The 20,021-nt window shown below is 39.7% G+C and overlaps 2 protein-coding genes across 2 annotated transcripts in view; both read left to right on the plus strand.

Annotated features, from left to right (window-relative positions):
* Positions 1 to 20,021, plus strand: part of ZRANB3 (zinc finger RANBP2-type containing 3) — a 324,081-nt gene that overhangs the window by 165,675 nt on the left and 138,385 nt on the right. The window contains exons 4-5 of the mRNA XM_033231677.1: positions 15,745 to 15,923; positions 19,161 to 19,392. Coding sequence (XP_033087568.1) covers positions 15,745 to 15,923; positions 19,161 to 19,392 — 411 coding nt within the window. The remainder of the gene's footprint in view (positions 1 to 15,744; positions 15,924 to 19,160; positions 19,393 to 20,021) is intronic.
* Positions 10,825 to 12,531, plus strand: LOC117095080 (mortality factor 4-like protein 1). The gene has a single exon (XM_033231678.1). The coding sequence runs from the start codon at positions 10,870 to 10,872 to the stop codon at positions 11,839 to 11,841; it is 972 nt and encodes a 323-aa protein (XP_033087569.1). The 5' UTR covers positions 10,825 to 10,869; the 3' UTR covers positions 11,842 to 12,531.

The following is a 20,021-nucleotide window of genomic DNA, read 5'->3' on the forward strand; positions in this document are numbered from 1 at the left end:
AAAGTATGAGTTCTGAGCACCAACTTGGAAATACCAAGGTAATTAGCGCACATTTGCATGGCCATTTTTGTGAAGCAGCGCTGGGGTGGTTTTTAGAGTAAAAATCATCTGTTCAAATGTTCTTTAAATATATAAAAATTAATTTTTTTTTTTTGAGATGGAGTCTCATTTTGTCACCCAGGCTGGAGTGCAGTGGCATAATCTCTACTCACTGCAAGCTCCGTCTGCTGGGTTAACGCCATTCTCCTGCCTCAGCCTCCCGAGTAGCTGGGACTACAGGCGCCCGCCACCACACCCAGCTAATTTTTTGTCTATTTTTAGTAGAGACGGGGTTTTACCGTGTTAGCCAGGATGGCCCCGATCTCCTGACCTCGTGATCCGCCCACCTTGGCCTCCCAGAGTGCTGGGATTATAGGCATGAGCCACCGTGCCCAGCCTAAAAATTAATTTTTAAATAATAAATACTTTAAAAGAATTGATTATTTCTCTTTAGTAGTCCTAGTTTTTTTCTTTTATTGCCTATCCTAGTTTTTTTCTTTTATTGCCTAACTCAATTTAAACAGCAAATTTTACTTTTGATAACATTCCATGTCTTTTTCTTAGAATAACAAATTGATTTTGCTGTCTCATTTGATTCACATTCTTGTTTTCATTTCTGCACATAATACCCAGCCTAATCTCAGAATTCAGTGGCCTTCCTTTGTGTTTTAACTTTTGAAAACTATCTACTCAACTCAAATTAGGGCTCAATTGTTAGTCAATTGTGGCATTTTGGCAAGTGGCAGAGGATGTGATTAACCAGCATTTTGTTTTCCTCTTGCTTATTTTACATTTTATGTGACGATTTAGTAACCATTAGGTAAGTTAATTTTTACTTTTCTAAAAAAAAAAAACTTTCGGCCGGGCGCGGTGGCTCAAGCCTGTAATCCCAGCACTTTGGGAGGCCGAGACAGGCGGATCACGAGGTCAGGAGATCGAGACCATCCTGGCTAACATGGTGAAACCCCGTCTCTACTAAAAAACACACACACGCACACAAAAACTAGCCGGGTGAGGTGGCAGGCGCCTGTAGTCCCAGCTTACTCGGGAGGCTGAGGCAGGAGAATGGTGTAAACCCGGGAGGCGGAGCTCGCGGTGAGCTGAGATCTGGCCACTACACTGCAGCCTGGGCGACAGAGCGAGACTCCGTCTCAAAAAAAAAAAAAAAACTTTCACAAAGACTTCCTTTCTTTCTCCTTCATTTTAATATATACGAGACCCATCTTAAAAGGGTGTACGTTCTGAATCTGAGTAGAGAATCTCCATCATTGTTTAATTAACATTTCCAAAAATTACCTAGTTGAGATATGGAATTCTTTCTAATGGTTTATTCTAAAGAAATTGCTATGTGTGAACACATGAATTGACAGATTAATCCAAGTACTTGTTCAAGCAAAAGTATCCTAATAACCTGCAAACATTTTGTCTCAAGTTGTTGATGGATGTGCTTTTAATTCCTTATTTTGAAAGCAGAAATAGTTTTCCCTTTGTTACAAATAAGTAATGGCCTTGTTTATTTACTTTACTCCCACCATAATTTTATGTGTCATTGTGCAACTGTAGAACATAGTATTTTAATATACTAATCTGAATTTCAATACAAGGTTCTTTATTTTCTGATTATGATGTTGTCTTCAAGTTAATTATAGTGCTGGCACATTAAAAAGAATTTAAAGCATCACGCTGTAATTATTTATGATACTAACCAAGGGATTTATTCATCTTATCTTTTATAAAATCTCCAGCTGAACTTATCTGTGGTCCTTAATGGCAGTAATCAAGTTTGCCAAGTGCAAATGCTTCTTATCTGCTCTTTGTTTCCTAATCCTTATTTTTTTTGTTTTTGAGACGGAGTCTCGCTCTGTCGCCCAGGCTGTAGTGCAGTGGCCGGATCTCAGCTCACTGCAAGCTCCGCCTCTCGGGTTTACGCCATTCTCCTGCCTCAGCCTCCCGAGTAGCTGGGACTACAGGCGCCCGCCACCTCGCCCGGCTAGTTTTTTGTATTTTTTTAGTAGAGACGGGGTTTCACCATGTTAGCCAGGATGGTCTCGATCTCCTGACCTTGTGATCCGCCCGTCTCGGCCTCCCAAAGTGCTGGGATTACAGGCTTGAGCCACCGCGCCCGGCCTAATCCTTATTTTCATATACTTTGAAACACCATTTTGTTTACATTTGTGATGAACAAATTCAATGTTAGTAAACAACATAGAAAATGTAGTATTTTTCATACACTCTTTTTTGAAGAATATGTTATGTTTTGTTTCACTGTATTCATTACATATAGAAATTTTAGTGATGTAAGTTATTGTTCTTCCAATTTGTTAAACAGTTAAGGTTGATCATTGAGGCTTATATATAGCACTTTAATTGCTCATCTGAGATATATAATCAAAGCAAGTTGCAAATTAGATACCCTTTCAGTGCCTTTATTAAACTTCTGAAATTAGTCTTTTTCTATAAAATTGCTAGCTAATTCAAGTAGATTTTGAAGTGAGAAGCCAAATTTTGTTTTTGTTTTGTCTTTTGAGACAGAGTCGTGGTCTGTCACCTAGGCTGGAGTGTAGTGGCGCAATCCTGGCTTACTGTAACTGCTTCCCCCTGGGTTAAAGCAATTCCCCTGCCTCAGCCTCCTGAATAGCTGGAATTATAGGTGCCTGCCACCACACCTGGGTAACTTTCGTATTTGTATTTTTATTTTTCATTTATTTATTATTTATTTTTATGTTATGTTATGTTATGTTATGTTATGTTATGTTATGTTATTTTTGAGACAGAGTCTCTGTCGCCCAGGCTGGAGTGCAGTGGCACAATCTCGGCTCACTGCAACCTCCACCTCCCAGATTCAAGCTATTCTTCTGCCTCAGCCTCCCCAGTAGCTGGGACTACAGGTGTTTGCCACCACGCCCGGCTAATTTTTATGTTTTTAGTAGAGACAGGATTTCACCATATTGGCCAGGCTAGCCTCGAACTCCTGACCTTGTGATCCGCCCACCTTGGCCTCCCAAAGTGATGGGATTACAGGCGTGAGCCACCGTGCCTGACCTTATTTATTTTTTTGAGACAGGGTCTTGCTCTGTCACAGCCTAGGCTGGAGTGCAGTGGTGCAGTCTCAGCTCACTGCAACCTTCGCCTCCCAGGCTCAAGTGATTTCTCCTGCCTCAGCCTCCCGAGTAGCTAGGATTACAGGCATGAGCCATCACACCTGGCCTGATTTTTGTATTATTAGTAAAGATGGGGTTTCACCATGTTGTCCAGGCTGTTCTTAAACTCGTGACCTCAAGTTATCCGCCCACCTCGGCCTCCCAAAGTGCTGGGATTACAGGCGTGAGCCGCTGTGCTCAGCCCCAAATTCTGTTTTAGATAAATTTATTCTATATGCAATATAGCAGGGTAGAAAGCACTATGTTTATACTGCCTTGGAATTATAATTAAAAGTCAGTCAAGAAATACCCCAGAAATGATTTAAAAGTTCTAGAATAAAATCATGGAAGTGTTTTTCGTGGTTTTATCTTTTTTTCTCCTGATGAGAAAATGACCAAAAATTAGACAAAACTCTCTAAGATTTTTTTCCCAAAGTTTAATCATTATAGTAGTTATTCTCAAAATGCAACTTGAGAGTCATCCACATAAGAATCATTTTTGCTTGCCTCTTCCTCCCTTCCTTCCTCCCTCCCTCCCTCTCTCCCTTCCTCCCTCCCTCCCTTCCTTCCTTCCTTCCTCCCTCCCTCCCTCCCCCCTCCCTTCTTCCCTCCCTCCCTCCGTCCCTTCCTTCCTTCCTTCCTCCCTCCCTCACTCCCTTCTTTCCTTCCTCCCTCCCTCCCTCCCTTCTTTCCTTCCTCCCTCCCTCCCCCCTCCCTCCTTCCCTCCTCCCTCCCTCCTTCCTTCCTTCCTTCCCCCCTCCTTCCCTCCTTCCCTCCCTTCTTCCGTCCTTCCCTCCTTTCCTCCTTCCTTGGTTTCTTGGTTTCTTTGTTTCTTTGTTATTTTTAGAGAGGAGGTCTTGCTCTTTCACTCAGGCTGAAGTGCAGTGTCCTGGCCTCAAGCAATCCTCCTAGCTCAGCCTCCCCAGTAGTTAGGACTACAGGCACACGCCAGCACATCAGCTAATTTTTGTCTTTTCTGTAGAGATGGGGTCTCACTATATTGCCCAGGCTGATCTCAAAACTCCTGGCCTCAGGCAATCCTCACATATCAGCCTCCCAAAGGGATTTTTATTTTAAAAGTCCATTTCTATTGAATCAGAATTTGAGGTGTTTCCCTGAAGTCTGAATTTTTAACTAGTATCTAAATGATGCCTGGGTATAATAGATTGTAAGAACTTAGAGCATAACTAGGAGATTGGACTTTTCCCCCCATTTCTTTTTGTCCTTTCCTTTTCTTTCAACCCCCCGCCCAAGCACTTACAGTTATGTTCTTGTGCTGTCTTGGGCTCTCAATTTTAATTGCTGAGGCTCCTATGCAAGTGGAGAAAATGACTAGAATCTTAATTAAGTTTGTTAAATTGGTTTTAATTTTACAAAACAGATTTAAAAGGTACAAAAATTACGGAAAATTTATTTCTGAACTTCAGATTTTACCTGAGGAATGGTACCGTTGAATGAATAATACATATGCATCTGAGCAGTTCCCATTACAGTTAAGTATCTCATTTTTTTTTTTTTTTTTTTTTTTTTTTTTTGAGACAGAGTCTCGCTCTGTCACCCAAGCTGGAGTGCACTGGCCAGATCTCAGCTCACTGCAAGCTCCGCCTCCTGGTTCACGCCATTCTCCTGCCTCAGCCTCCCGAGTAGCTGGGACTACAGGCGCCCGCCACCTCGCCCAGCTAGTTTTTTGTATTTTTTAGTAGAGACGGGGTTTCACCGTGTTAGCCAGGATGGTCTCGATCTCCTGACCTTGTGATCCGCCCGCCTCGGCCTCCCAAAGTGCTGGGATTACAGGCTTGAGCCACCGCGCCCGGCCAAGTATCTCATTTTTTACTGTCTTGTGACTCTCTAAGATTAAATATGAGCTGGGTGAGGTGATGTATGCCTGTAGTCCCAGCTACTTGGGAGGCCAAAGCAGGAAGATCACTTGAGCCAGGAGTTTGAGATTACAGTGAGCTATGATCATGCCACTGCATTCCGGCCTGGGCAACAGTGTGAGATCCTGTCTCAAATAAATGAATAAGAATTTCAAAATTTTGCTTCTCTTGGCACTGTCTGGTATAGATTAGTATCACTTCTTTTTGTCTACTACTTTTGAAGTGTAGAACAGCCCTCTTTTCCTTCCACCAAGCACAACTGATACTAGGTTGTAGAGCTGTAACTTTTTTTTTTAATCTTTTTACTTGGAAGTTATTTCATACTTACATAAGGGTTTCAAAAACATAAATAATACAAAGAGCATCCATATGCCCTTTACCCATATTTATCAGCTGATGACATTTTATTCCATTTGTAAAGCTGTGACTTTGAATAAAACTTTACTGGGGACTGGAAGAGGATAAAAATACCACATTAAAAGCATAACATTTAACTGCTACTAGAAATGGCTATTCTTAAAACACATTTGCTTAGGTGGGGCACAGTGGTGTGCACCTATAATCCTAGGTACTCTGGAGGCTGAGGCCAGAGAATTGCTTGAGCCCAGGAATTTGAGACCAGCCTGAGTAACATAGAGAGACCCGTCTAGGAAAAAAAATAAAAAGGGGCATATATTTGCTTATATCCACAGATCATGCCAGAGCCTTCTCCCTGATTCTCTTTTTCTAGTCCCAGTATGGGCATCTCTAAGCCATGCTTTGGACTACAACTTTACTTAAGTTCTGCCACCATTCCCAACTCAATGCCTTGCCTTTAGATAAATAAGTTTTTTTCTCTCATTCTACTGCTCTCTAAGGCCCATCTCCTTTCTACCTTCCCCCGATCCCAGTGCATTCCCTTCCAGAGAAAGCCTGCTTCTGCACACAAGGACCAGCCAACCATCAGGAAAGTGACAGCACAGTTCCAAAGCGTGGACTCTTCTGTCTTGAGTAAGGAGAAGATCAGGGCTATGTGCATACCCATATAGTCTCTTCTCTTTTCCTAGTCCTTTATGAGAAAAGAAGACAGGATTGAAATGTACACCCACTATTCTTTTTTTTTTGAGACGGAGTCTTGCTATGCCGCCCAGGCTGGAGTGCAGGTCTCAGCTCACTGCAAGCTCCACCTCCAGGGTTCACTCCATTCTCCTGCCTCAGCCTCCCGAGTAGCTGGGACTACAGGCGCCCACCACCATGCCCAGCTAATTTTTTGTATTTTTAATAGAGACGGGGTTTCACTGTGTTAACCAGGATGGTCTAGATCTTCTGACCTCGTGATCCGCTTGCCTTGGCCTCCCAAAGTGCTGGGATTACAGGTGTGAGCCACCGCACCCGGCCGTGCACACACTATTCTAAGAACGAATAATCTTCACGTGTGCCATCTAAAATTTTCTGTTGGAAATAGCACTGCACTAACAATCTACAAGAGCAAGAAAGTGGTTCTGCTACAATATATACCCCCTTAATAATAAATAACAAAACAGAGTATTTCAGTCTGCTATTTCTCTATGTGAGTTTTCTTTCTTAATTGAAATCCTCACTAAGATTTTTAAAACATACCTAAAGGTGTCCTCCAAGGCAACTCTTTTAGAACAAACAGGACACCTATTTTAAAGACAAACCTACATCTCTGCCCTCAAAGGAACAAGCCGCTTATAACATTAAAACTGGAAAAGTTTTTAGTTTCGAGAAATTGTCAATCAATGGGCATTTTTTAATGCATAGGAATAAAAATTGCTTTATAAAAGTAATCACAGTATAAAAAAGTGAAACTGAAATTTTATGTATCAGGATCATTGTTATTTAATTGCTCTCAATAATTTCATGGAATAAAACATTTAGGAAACCTAAAATTATTCTCCTAACGGTGATTTACAATTTTGAACACATTGACAAAATGTGTTCTTGAGGTTAATGTATTCTATGTAATTCTTATGTAGCACCTGGACATTTGTACTATTGTTTAGTCAAGACTTTGATTCTTAATCATTGATTCAGCCTTAATGGTGATGAAACACTGAAGAGTTCCACATTAACAAATTCTATTGTTGTTAGAGCCAGGGCTTTGAACCACATGTTGAGTGTAGTTATTCCCGTGTGCCTAAATTACTTCAAGTATGTTGTTGGTTTTATAATTGAATGCTATGCTGTTTTCAGTTCTTTTCAAAATACTGAAATCTGGCCAAGTGCTGTGGCTCACGCCTGTAATCTCAGCACTTTGGGAGGCCAAGGCAGGAGGATTGGTTGAGCCAGGAGTTCAAGAGAAGCCTGGACAACAAAGTGAGACTCCCCCTGCCATCTTTACATAAAAGCAAACAAACAAAGAAACAACAACAACAACAAAAAACCAGGCATGGTGGTGTGCACCTGTAGTCTCAGCTACTCAGGAGGCTGAGGTGGGAGAATCACTTGAGCCCAGGAGTTTGAGGTTACAGTGAGCTGTGATCAGGCCACTGCACTCCAACCTGGGTGACAGTGAGAGCCTATCTCAAAACAAAAACAAAAACCAAAAATCTAAGTACATATTTTAAAAGTTTATTTTTTATTTTATTTTATTTTATTTTTGAGACGGAGTCTCGCTGTGTCACCCAGGCAGGAGTGCAGTGGCGCGATCTCCGCTCACTGCAAGCCCCGCCTCCTGGATTCATGCCATTCTCCTGCCTCAACCTCCCAAGTAGCTGGGACTTCAGGCGTCCATCACCACACCCGGCTAATTTTTTCTATTTTTTAGTAGAGACGGGGTTTCACCATGTTATCCAGGATGGTCTCAATCTCCTGACCTCGTGATCTGCACCTCGGCCTCCCAAAGTGCTGGGATATAGGCATGAGCCACTGCGCCCGGCCAGTGTTTATTTTATTTTATCTATATATTCATTTCTTTATTTTTGAGATGAAGTTTTGCTCTTGTCACCCAGGCTGGAGTACAAACGCATGATCTCAGCTCACTGCATCCTCCGCCTCCCCTGTTCAAGCAATTCTTCTGCCTCAGCCTCCTGAGTAGCTGGGACTACAGGCGTGTGCCACTATGCTGGGCTAATTTTTTTGTATTTTTTGTAGAGACGAGGTTTCATCATTTTGGCCAGGTTAGTCTCAAACTCCCGACCTCAGGTGATCCACCCACCTCAGCTTCCCAAAGTGCTGGGATTACGGGCATGAGCCACCGTGCCTGGCCTTAAAAGTTTATTTTAAAAGGTGGTCCTTTTACAAATTTTATTTAGAACTGAGTTATTCTATGTATTATTCCTTTCTTTAATGGGAATATGAGATTATGCCAATATACTTTTGTTTTCTAATTTAGAACGATGTCTTTTTCTAGTTTGTTCCATCAAACTATTTCCTACTTCACCATGGCCCAAAAATGAACAACCAAAAACAAATACCTAAGAAAGATAGTACCCAAATGTTTCACTTTGTATTGATAAATATGTTTCTGATTTCTGAGAATCACTTTTAGTCATTTCACTACATAATCTTTAAAGAGATGCTGAATAAGAAGTTGGGAGTTGTTACCAGGAAAGATAGCTGGACAAAAACTGAGTGTCAGTGTCAGTCCTAATACCATAGGGTATGATCTTCAAGTAGATTAGGAAATGGGTAGATTAAGAAATTTCCCTTCCCTTTCCCTTTCGTTTTTTCAGGGTCTCATTCTGTCACCCAGGCTGGAGTGCAGTGACGTGGTAGGCACACTGCAACTTCAACCTCCTGGACTCAAGCAGTCCTCTCACCTCAGCTTTCCCATTAATTGGACTGCAGGCACATGCCACCACACCTGGGAATTATTAATTTTTTTAATAGAGACAGAATCTCACTCTGTTGCCCAAACTGGTCTTGAACTCCTGGCCTCAAGCAGTCCTCCTGCCTCAGCCTCCCAAAATGTTGGGATTACAGATGTGAGCTACTGTACCCAACCAAGAAATTTATTATTTTCAGTGATGGCAAGTTGATCAAATCCTGAGTTTTTTTACTGTAGCTAACAAAGCCAAAGGAAATTCTTTTATAAAAATCACAATGCCAATTGATTAACATATATTGAAAGATGGCTTTCCCTTTATCATGGTCACCCTGAAGAGGTGCAATGAACCTTTCCACTCAAAATTTCGTTTGGATGTCTAGGCTGATGATGCTACCCAGACATGAAGAGAGTATGAAAGAGTTTATTACTGACATAACAAGTCTTTCTGAGATGAGAAGGGCAGGCTCACAAGTAGATATAAAAATGACTTGAAAAAAACAAGGAGAAGAGACAAGCATAGTCTGTTATTGAGCTTATGGGGTGGGGTTAAGGTGAGGGTTCTTACCATGTGGGCCGGGGCTTGCATAGTTTGTATTTCCCACCAGTGCCAAAGAAAATGGCACCCACACTTTCATTTCTGCTTGTACACAATTGGAGAAGAAGGGTAAGAGGGCTTGCATGTAAACATCAAAAATTGAGTGAGACTATTTTATCCTGTTTGTTTCTATTGCTTATTCTTACATTCAACACATCATCTTTGTAAGACCAATCCTTCCATGAGTTATACTGAAGACTGCTTGACTTGAGAAATATTTTTCTTTTTAAAATGTCTTCCTATTTCTTAATTGGTACTTAATGTTTTATGTCTAATAGTTCTTAAATGGCAGTCTTTTTTTTTTTAGTTTATTAGGAAAGAGGATGATATGATAGCTGGGAACATGAAGAAAATGTTTAGAATTTTGAAAACCTAACAATACATTCTTTGCTCCCAAAATTTGTTTTTTTTCCTTTTCAGCTGCCTAAATTCATCACTGAATATTCAGTTATTTATCTTCCTTAAGCCTTAAACAACATAAGTCAAACAGGCTGCTTCTACTTGTTTCTGTCAGAGACTATTCTGTCTACTTCCCAAACTAGGCACAGTGCCACGTAGATACGAAGATAAAAATCTCAGAGAGGAGGAAACTTGAGATAATTATGAAGAAAATGTGCATACACATTAGCCTTAAGTCTTTGGCTATTTCCTAAACTATACATGCACAGAATGAGATCCCAAGAAACCCAGAAGAAATACAGAGTTGGGAAGGATAAAAACTAAGCCAAGATTTTAGCAGTATTGTGATACTAAGTAGACAGAGATGGGGTTGAGCCTTATTGAGATGAGAGATTGTTTACAAGTATCTTGCCTTGGCTTCTGTTGACCCCCAGAAGGGCCATCTTTTATAATAAATACCAAGCGCTGGGAATAAGGGCAACACAGAATAAACTTGCCCTTTAAAAGCCTAAAACCAAGTCTTAAAAGGAATGAGGTATTTGCTGTTACTCAATTTGCCTGCCCTAAGAAAAACCTAACACCTCTTGGGAGAAGATAATACTACCCAGAGCTTCTGTGAATTTTTTACTCATGATATCTGGTGTTAAATCAGAAAATAGGAGGGATCCTGGAAAACCGATACCAAAAGGAAAAGGAAATAGAGCCCACACGAGATCAGATGTTGTTATCAGAGAGAGACTTTAAAATAACTTATTTTTTTGGTTGGGCATGGTGGCACACACCTGCAATCCTAGCACTTTGGGAGGCCGAGGAAAGCAGATCACTTGAAGTCAAGAGTTCGAGACCAACCGGGTCAACATGGCAAAACCCTGTCCTGGCCAGGCGCAGTGGCTCATGCCTGTAATCCCAACACTTTGGGAGGCCGAGGCGGGTGGATCACCTGAGGTCAGGAGTTCCAGACCAGTCTGGCCAACATGGCGAAACCCCGTCTCTACTAAAAATACAAAAGTTGGGTGGGAGAAGGAGGAGGCGGCGAATCATTTATAAATGGCACCGAAGCAGGACCCGAAGCCTAAATTCCAGGAGGGTGAGCGAGTGCTGTGCTTTCATGGGCCTCTTCTTTATGAAGCAAAGTGTGTAAAGGTTGCCATAAAGGACAAACAAGTGAAATACTTTATACATTACAGTGGTTGGAATAAAAATTGGGATAAGTGGGTTCCAGAGAGCAGAGTACTCAAATACGTGGACACCAATTTGCAGAAACAGCGGGAACTTCAAAAAGCCAATCAGGAGCAGTATGCAGAGGGGAAGATGAGAGGGGCTGCCCCAGGAAAGAAGACATCTGGTCTGCAACAGAAAAATGTTGAAGTGAAAACAAAAAAGAACAAACAGAAAACACCTGGAAATGGAGATGGTGGCAGTACCAGTGAGACCCCTCAGCCTCCTCGGAAGAAAAGGACCCGGGTAGATCCTACTGTTGAAAATGAGGAAACATTCATCAACAGAGTTCAAGTTAAAGTAAAGATTCCTGAAGAACTAAAACCGTGGCTTGTTGATGACTGGGACTTAATTACCAGGCAAAAACAGCTCTTTTATCTTTCTGCCAAGAAGAATGTGGATTCCATTCTTGAGGATTATGCAAATTACAAGAAATCTCCTGGAAACACAGATAATAAGGAGTATGCGGTTAATGAAGTTGTGGCAGGGATAAAAGAATACTTCAGTGTAATATTGGGCACCCAGCTACTCTATAAATTTGAGAGACCACAGTATGCCGAAATTCTTGCAGATCATCCTGATGCACTCATGTCCCAGGTGTATGGAGCGCCACCTCTCCTCAGATTATTTGTACGAATTGGAGCAATGTTGGCCTATACACCTCTGGATGAGAAGAGCCTTGCTTTATTACTCAATTATCTTCACGATTTCCTAAAGTACCTGGCAAAGAATTCTGCAACTTTGTTTAGTGCCAGCGATTACGAAGTGGCTCCTCCTGAGTACCATCGGAAAGCTGTGTGAGAGGCACTCTCACTCGGTTATGTTTGGATCTCCGTAAACACATTTTTGTTCTTAGTCTATCTCTTGTACAAACGATGTGCTTTGAAGATGTTAGTGTATAACAATTGATGTTTGTTTTCTGTTTGATTTTTAAACAGAGAAAATAAAAGGGGTAATAGCTCCTTTTTTCTTTTCTTTTCTTTTCTTTTTTTTTTTTTCATTTCAAATTTGCTGCCAGTGTTTTCAATGATGGAGAACAGAAGGATATGCTGTAGAGTGTTTTATTGCCTAGTTGACAAAGCTGCTTTTGAATGCTGGTGGTTCTATTCCTTTGACACTACTCCCTTTTATAATACGTGTTAATGCTATATGACAAAATGCTCTGATTCCTAGTGCCAAAGGTTCAATTCAGTGTATATAACTGAACACACTCATCCATTTGTGCTCTTTTTTTTTTTTTTTTTTTTTTTTAATGGTGCTTAAAGAGCCCATCCTTTGCAAGTCATCCATGTTGTTACTTAGGCATTTTATCTTTGCTCAAATTGTTAAAGAATGGTGGCTTGTTTCATGGTTTTTATATTTGTGTCTAATGCATTTTTTAACATGATAGACGCAATGCATTGTGTAGCTAGTTTTCTGGAAAAGTCAATCTTTTAGGAATTGTTTTTCAGATCTTCAATAAATTTTTTCTTTAAATTTCAAAAAAAAAAAGTACAAAAGTTAGCGGGGAGTGGTGGCATGCACCTATAATCCCAGCTATTCGGGAGGAGGCTGAAGCAGGAGAATCACTTGAACCCAGGAGGCAGAGGTTGCAGTGAGCCGAGATCGTGCCACTGCACTCCAGCCTGGGCGACAGATCAAGACTCCGTCTCAAGAAAACAAAACAGAAAAACAAACAAACAAACAAAAAACCCTGTCTCTACTAAAAATAACAAAAACTAGCCAGGTGTGATGGCACTCGCCTGTAGTCCCCAGGTACTCAGGCGACTAAGGCATGAGAATCGCTTGAACCCAGGAGGTAGAGGTGGTTGCAGTGAGCCAAGATCGTGCCACTGTACTCTACCCTTGGTGACAGGCATGGTGGCTCTTGCCTGTAATCCCAGCACTTTGGAAGGCTAAGGCAGGTGAATTGCTTGAGCTCAGGAGTTCAAGACCAGCCTGGCCAAAAAGTACCAAAAAAAAAAAAAAAAAAGCTGGTCATGGTGGCACATGCCTGGAGTCCCGACTACCCAGGAAGATGAGCTAGGAGGATTGCTTGAGCCCAGATCGAGGCTGCAGTGAGCCACGATTTACGCCACTGCCCTCCAGCCACAGCAAGACCCTATCTCAAAAAACAAACAAACAAACAAAACAAACAAAAATCCAGAATTTTTAACATGTTAGAACAATAACAATAACAAAAACAGATTCTAGTGGACATTTTAGAACTGAAAAATAACATCTGGAGTTAATTCTAGTAGATTTAATAGATTAGATACAAGAATACAGAATTAGAGAACTAGAAGACAAAAATATTCAAACTTCTAATCAAATTAGCTTCCCAACATATCAGGATTATTCTTACCCATACTCAGGCTAGTTTCCCTTTTCTTCGCCTGTCCTCAACTTAAAACTTATTTTTCTTATTTTTTTCTTTAAAAATATTTATTTGACAAAAATTATATATTTATGGTGTATAATATGTTGTTTTGAAATATGTATACATTGTAGAATGGCTACATTGAGTTAATTAACATATGCGTTACTTCACGTGCTTTTTTATGATGGGAACAGCTTAAAATCTACTCTTTGCAATTTTTAAGAATGTAGTATGGGCCGGGCGCGGTGGCTCAAGCCTGTAATCCCAGCACTTTGGGAGGCCGAGACGGGCGGATCACGAGGTCAGGAGATCGAGACCATCCTGGCTAACACGGTGAAACCCCGTCTCTACTAAAAATACAAAAAACTAGCTGGGCGAGGTGGCGGGCGCCTGTAGTCCCAGCTGCTCGGGAGGCTGAGGCAGGAGAATGGCGTGAACCCGGGAGGCGGAGCTTGCAGTGAGCTGAGATCCGGCCACTGCACTCCAGTCCGGGCGACAGAGCGAGACACCGCCTCAAAAAAAAAAAAAAAAAAAAAAAAAAAAGAATGTAGTATGTTGTTATTAACTATAGTTACCTTGTTGGATGATGTATCTCTTCACCTTATTCTTTCTATCTAACTGAAATTTCATTGTTTTTTTAATTCTACCTATTGTTTCAAGTCCCAATTCTACTTATCCTGTTGAAGGCTTACCCACCCGATCTCAGTAGACAAGATTAGGAAATTTTGAGGAGTAGACAAGATTAGGAAATTTTGAGGAGTGGCGGTCTTTGGGAGAGAGTTGCCTGGCAACCCAACACAGATCACTGTTAGTCATACATGAAGTGCAAAATGTATAGATAGACAGGTGACTGACACCAAGTAAATTTAGCAGCAAGCAGCTGAGGTTCTGGTGATAGAATCTGGGTTGCAGAGAGAGAATTCTACTTTCCAGAAAATTGGAGAAGCAAAACAGATCCTATTTGCAGATAAATTGAAATTAAGAAAATGTGTTATGAAACCATGGCAGGAAACAAAACCAGAGACCCCTAACCATAGCACAAAGTTAGTGGTATTGTCCACACACAAAAAATAGGGCCAAGCCTAATTCTGTGAGTTCTAAAAAATGCATATGGTTATGTAACAGCCGCTAACATCAAGGTATAGACTGACTCCATTCCCAAAAGTTCCCTCATGCTATTCCCCTCCCCTACCTCCAGCCCCTGGCAACCACTGATCTGCTATGGCTCCCTTTTTTTTACCTTTTCCAGAATGAGACATATAAATGGAATCATATAGTATGTAGATTTTGAATCTGGCTTCTTTCCCTTACCAAAATGCATTTTAGATCTATTCATGTTGTGTAGAGCATGAGTTCATTCTTTTTTTATTACTGAATAGTACTCCATTGTATGAATATGACATCATTTGCTTATTCATGCACAGGTGAAGTATATTTGAGTTATATCCAGTTTCTGGCTATTTTGAACAAAAACACTATAAATATTCACTAAGTGACTACTTTTTAAATTGGAACAGCTTAGAAGTCAGGCAGTGTGACAGTGTGGATACAAATCAAGTGGGAAGACACCTGAGACCTGGGATCTCATACTACTTTTGGATCATCCAGCTGTGATTTAAATAATTTAACTTCTCTGTGTCTGCTTGTTTTGTAAAATGTGCATCATTCAGTACTTACTCTAGTTTTGAAATAACATGGTTTTGTGCTGTTAAGACATTTACTATTGTGTAAGAGGAGAGACTATAAATGGTTACATACATTTTATAAAACTAATTATATAAAATCAACTTAACTAATATTTAACCTTAGGAGTAATTTTGTCTCTTTAAGTTCAATCATGAATAGTTTGAACATAATGTGATTTGCTTAATTAATTTTACAGGTCCTTATAATCTCAAACTTTTTATTAACTGTATAATCCAACTAATTTTACATTGGAAAATTATTTTGATAATACATTTTTTTTAAGACAGTCTTGCTCTGTCACCCAGGCTGGAGTGTAGTGGTTCAGTCTAGGCTCACTGTAGCCTCAACCTCCTGGGTTCAAGCAATCCTTCTGCCTCAGCCTCCGAGTAGCTGGAACTACAGGTGTGTGCTGCCACGCCCAGCTAATTTTTTGTACTTTTTAAAAATAGAGACAGGGTTTCACCATGTTGGCCAGGCTGGTCTTGAACTCCTGGGCTCAAGCGATCCACCTATGTCAGCCTCCCAAAGTGCTGGGATTACAGCCATGAGCCATCACATCCAGCTAATAATACTCTTAAATAAAACTTTTGATAAATGTTTTCTTTTAAAATATTTTAGGCTTTATTATTAATTAGCATTTATTTATTTTTTTAATTTAGATGGGTCTAGGAAAGACAATCCAGGCAATTGGAATTGCTTACTTCTATAAAGAGGAATGGCCTCTGTTAATAGTGGTCCCTTCGTCTCTGAGGTACCCTTGGACAGAAGAAATTGAAAAATGGATCCCAGAGCTAAGTCCAGAAGAAATCAGTGTTATTCAGAATAAAACTGATGTTAGGTAAGAACCACTTTTTAATCTTTAAGAAAAAAAGTCTTCCTTGTGTGTACCTGGTGTGTATTCATGTTTTAGAATGCAATATCACCTATAGATCATAATTTAGAAGTAAGTGGAATAAGTAGTATGGAGAATTTTATTTACATTTTAAAATATGAATTATTTATCTAAAACCCAACAGTATATTTTATTTCTAAGTTCCTTTATGGTACATTTTTAAAGTAAAAGTAAAATATGTATGCTTTTAAAGATATATATATATATATATACTTTATATATACCTTAAACATATTTGAAACTATCTTAAGGTTCAAAAATAAATCTCACAACTTTTCACTGATTGACTTGAAGCTTTGTGATCTTTTATTGTCAGCAACTTTAGTAGATTTTGCTTTCCAATTTGTTAATTAATATGCAAGTTTTGTGTATGACTCATTAGTAAGTTTGATTTTCCTTATTTATAATTTTAATATTTTATATCTTGAAAATATTTGCTTTGTGTTTATTGGAGGCTCTCACTCTAAAATCTGTTATAGTGTTAGTATTTTTTTCCTCATTTTGCTTTCTAGCCATTAGAATAAGACAACCAGTTTGAATATTGATGAGTTGTTACATGGAATATGTAGGTGATTCATACAAATTATGTCTCTGGAGGTTCAAAGTTATCTATTTCTGAACCTTAAAAGCAGTACATCTACTGAAATAAATATCTGTTAATACTTAGATTTTTAAATTTTGGTATTATTATACTGTATTGTATTCTCTAAGACTGTTAACATAAAAGGTATATGTAAAAATAAAGTTGTCTTATGAATGTGGAAGGAGGAAACACAAAATGTATGGAGGGCCTTTTCACTTTCAACTTTGCAGTGCTAATTCAGTAGAATATATCTTTATGGGCCCAAGAAAATCTGAACTCTATTTACATGGTTAAAATGAAAAAACTGCTCTCTTATTCTAATCATGATAAATAAATCTCCTCTCCAATAAAACCACATGAAATTTCAAAGACTTACAAATTTAGAGAATGTAGAATTTTTGAAGGCCTCCAAAACCATCATGTTAGTTATACCTTATTTATTTAATTTAATTAATTAATTTTTTTTTTTTTTTTTTGGAGGCGGCATCTCACTCTGTCGCCCAGGCTGGAATACAATGGCACCATGTTGGCTCACTACAACCTCCGCCTCCTGGGTTCAAGGGATTCTCCTACCTCAGCCTCCTGAGTAGCTGGGATTACAGGCACCACCAACCGCGCGTGGCTGACTTTTTAAATTTTTAGTAGAGACGGGATTTCACCATGTTGGTCAGGCTGGTCTCAAACTCCTGACCTCACGTGATCTGCCCACCTTGGCCTCCCAAAGTGCTGGGATTACAGGTGTGAGCCACTGCACCTGGCTGATACACCTTATTTAAATGTTCATATTTACATTTTCTTAAAATGACTCTTCTGTCATCTTTTATAGCTAATAGGGCTAGTTTTTATGTTATTTTCAAAATATACTCTTGCAGTTAAATGGTGGATAATATTTTTATTTGAATTGTATTTGAGATATGTTAGATATATCTACAACTCCAGAGTAGAAGTTTCCTGGAGGATGTTAGTTAAGGGCAGAAAACTACCCAGTGTCTTCCAGGTACTTAAAGAAACAGGTTTAGGTGTATACCAATATGTCCACCACAAATACCTATACTTTCCTTCTGGCTTATATCAGTTATGCCTGGACTGTTTACTAGTCAAGACATGGTAGGACAGAAGCTACAGACTGCTGCAGTGGCCTTTGAAGCCATTGTCTCCTATATGTTGCTCTCAGTATACCTAAGTTAGGTAATAATAGTAATTAATCCAGTACTTTTCTTCTTCAGGCTCTTCCTGGTGTTTGAATACAGTGAGAAAATTATAGGTCTCGGCCAGGCGCAGTGGCTCACGCCTGTAATCCCAGCACTTTGGGAAGCCAAGGTGGGTGGATCACGAGGTCAGAAATCTAGACCATCCTGGCTAACACAATGAAACCCCACCTCTACTAAAAATACAAAAAATTAGCCAGGTGTGGTGACGGGCGCCTGTAATCCCAGCTACTCGGGAGGCTGAGGCAGGAGAATGGCATGAACCCGGGAAGCGGAGCTTGCAGTGAGCCGAGATAGCGCCACTGTACTCCAGCCTGGGCAACAGAGCGAGACTCTATCTCAAAAAAAACAAGAAAATTATAGGTCTCTGTATTAAGTAGATTAATCCAGGGCTTAAAATGCAGTTGCCCTAGTGGTTCTGGCTGCTTAGGAGCTCTACCTTTTTTGTTAGAGGACAGAGAATTGCAGAAGACTGGCTCTGTCCTGTATTTTTTTCTGGTGATACAGAAAATGCGAAAGTGGTATGTCTTAGTATTAATGAATTTATTTGTCTATTTCATTCTACAAACTTTATTTGGGATCATAGCACTGTGTATGAATACTACTAAAAGACGAGTAAGACACATTCCCTGCCCTTACCAATCTCATGATATGGTAACAGACATAAATATGTAAATGAATAATGTATTGACAGCAAGATAAAGAATATTACAGATGTGTGAATTATAGAAATCTAAAGATCAGGGATCATTTTAGTTCAATGGTTCTTGATGTGAGGTGGTACCCGCCTCTTCTAACCACACTTCACACTTTATCACCTCAGGTCCAGGAACTTTTTTGTTGTCACAGTGACTTGTCCACTGTCCTTTAATGGGTAGGACCAGGAAGTGAAGCTCTGCAATGCACTCAACAGCCCTGTATGTCTGTTCTGCTACTGGTATTTTGAGCAGGAGGGGCTGTTCAGTGCACCGCAGAGCTTCACTTAGTCCTGCTCAAAATACCAGTAGCATCTGGATTGAAAAACTGCTATCCTATTTTTGTGAAGGTTTCATTAAAAGTCAACTAATATTTAAGTATCCATTTTATGCATGATCCTAGGTACACAGAAGCAAATATTGTCAGAACGTAATGTGACTTGCTTGATGTCAAAATCTTTCAAAGATCATTTGACTAAAACTTTGGTTTTGGTTATCCAAAACTGTAAATTTTGGATCCTGTTTTATTAGATTTGAGGATTGTGAAATCTTAAGAGTTTCAGTAATAGTACCATCTCCTTTTATTTTTCCTCTATTCTTCTTTCTTCTCCTCTGTATTTTTTCGCAATAGAGTTGTATTGTTTATGATAACATCATTACTGAGACATTTTTTAAGTACATGGGTTTTCTTTTCTAGGAGAATATCGACCAGTAAAGTGACAGTTCTGGGTTATGGTCTCTTAACCGCAGATGCAGAGACTTTGATAGATGCACTGAATAACCAGAACTTCAAAGTAGTTATAGTGGATGAATCACACTACATGAAATCCAGAAATGCAACTCGCAGCAGGATTTTATTGCCAATCGTACAGAAAGCCAGACGAGCCATTCTTCTTACAGGAACACCAGCTTTAGGAAGGCCTGAAGAGGTATTACAATCCTTATACTCTGAACTTAAAAGAAGAGAAGGGAGTTGGGAGGGATATTGAATCAACCACCTGTTTTGCAATTTTTGATTTCAAATTAGATGCCTCAAATGCTAGAGGAGTACACTGGGAATTTCTAGATAGTACATATGTTTTATCATGGCTATTTTAATCTATTTACATTTAAACCTTAGCCAGGCTTGTAGGTGTGTATAAAAAATAGCTTTTACCTTTATGATAAGGCTTCCATACATAGTACAACTTTATAATATTCTTCACCGTGTGTTCCTGGGGTTCTTCTGTGGTCTTAATCTTCATTTATCCTATCTATTTTACATTATAAGCTTCTTAGGATTGGGATTGAATCTACCTTATTTCTTTTACATTGCATTGCAGGACTTCTTTCTGTTCTTTCACTTTAAGATTCACATTTGGGAAAGTAAAGAGAAACTAAAGCTTATGTGCAGACCAGATAAGGTATCTGCCTAGAATGAAAGGATAAGGCATGCGTTTGATATCCCATTTAGCTTTTGCTACTCTAAGAGATGGGTAGTACATGGAGTGGTTAAAGAGTTAGAAAGAAGACATGATGGAAGAAATGTCTGTAACTTTTAGTGTTCCTTAAGGAAGTT

Source organism: Trachypithecus francoisi, unplaced genomic scaffold (assembly GCF_009764315.1).
Source record: "Trachypithecus francoisi isolate TF-2019V2 unplaced genomic scaffold, Tfra_2.0 Lachesis_group13, whole genome shotgun sequence".
Lineage (NCBI taxonomy): Eukaryota > Metazoa > Chordata > Mammalia > Primates > Cercopithecidae > Trachypithecus > Trachypithecus francoisi.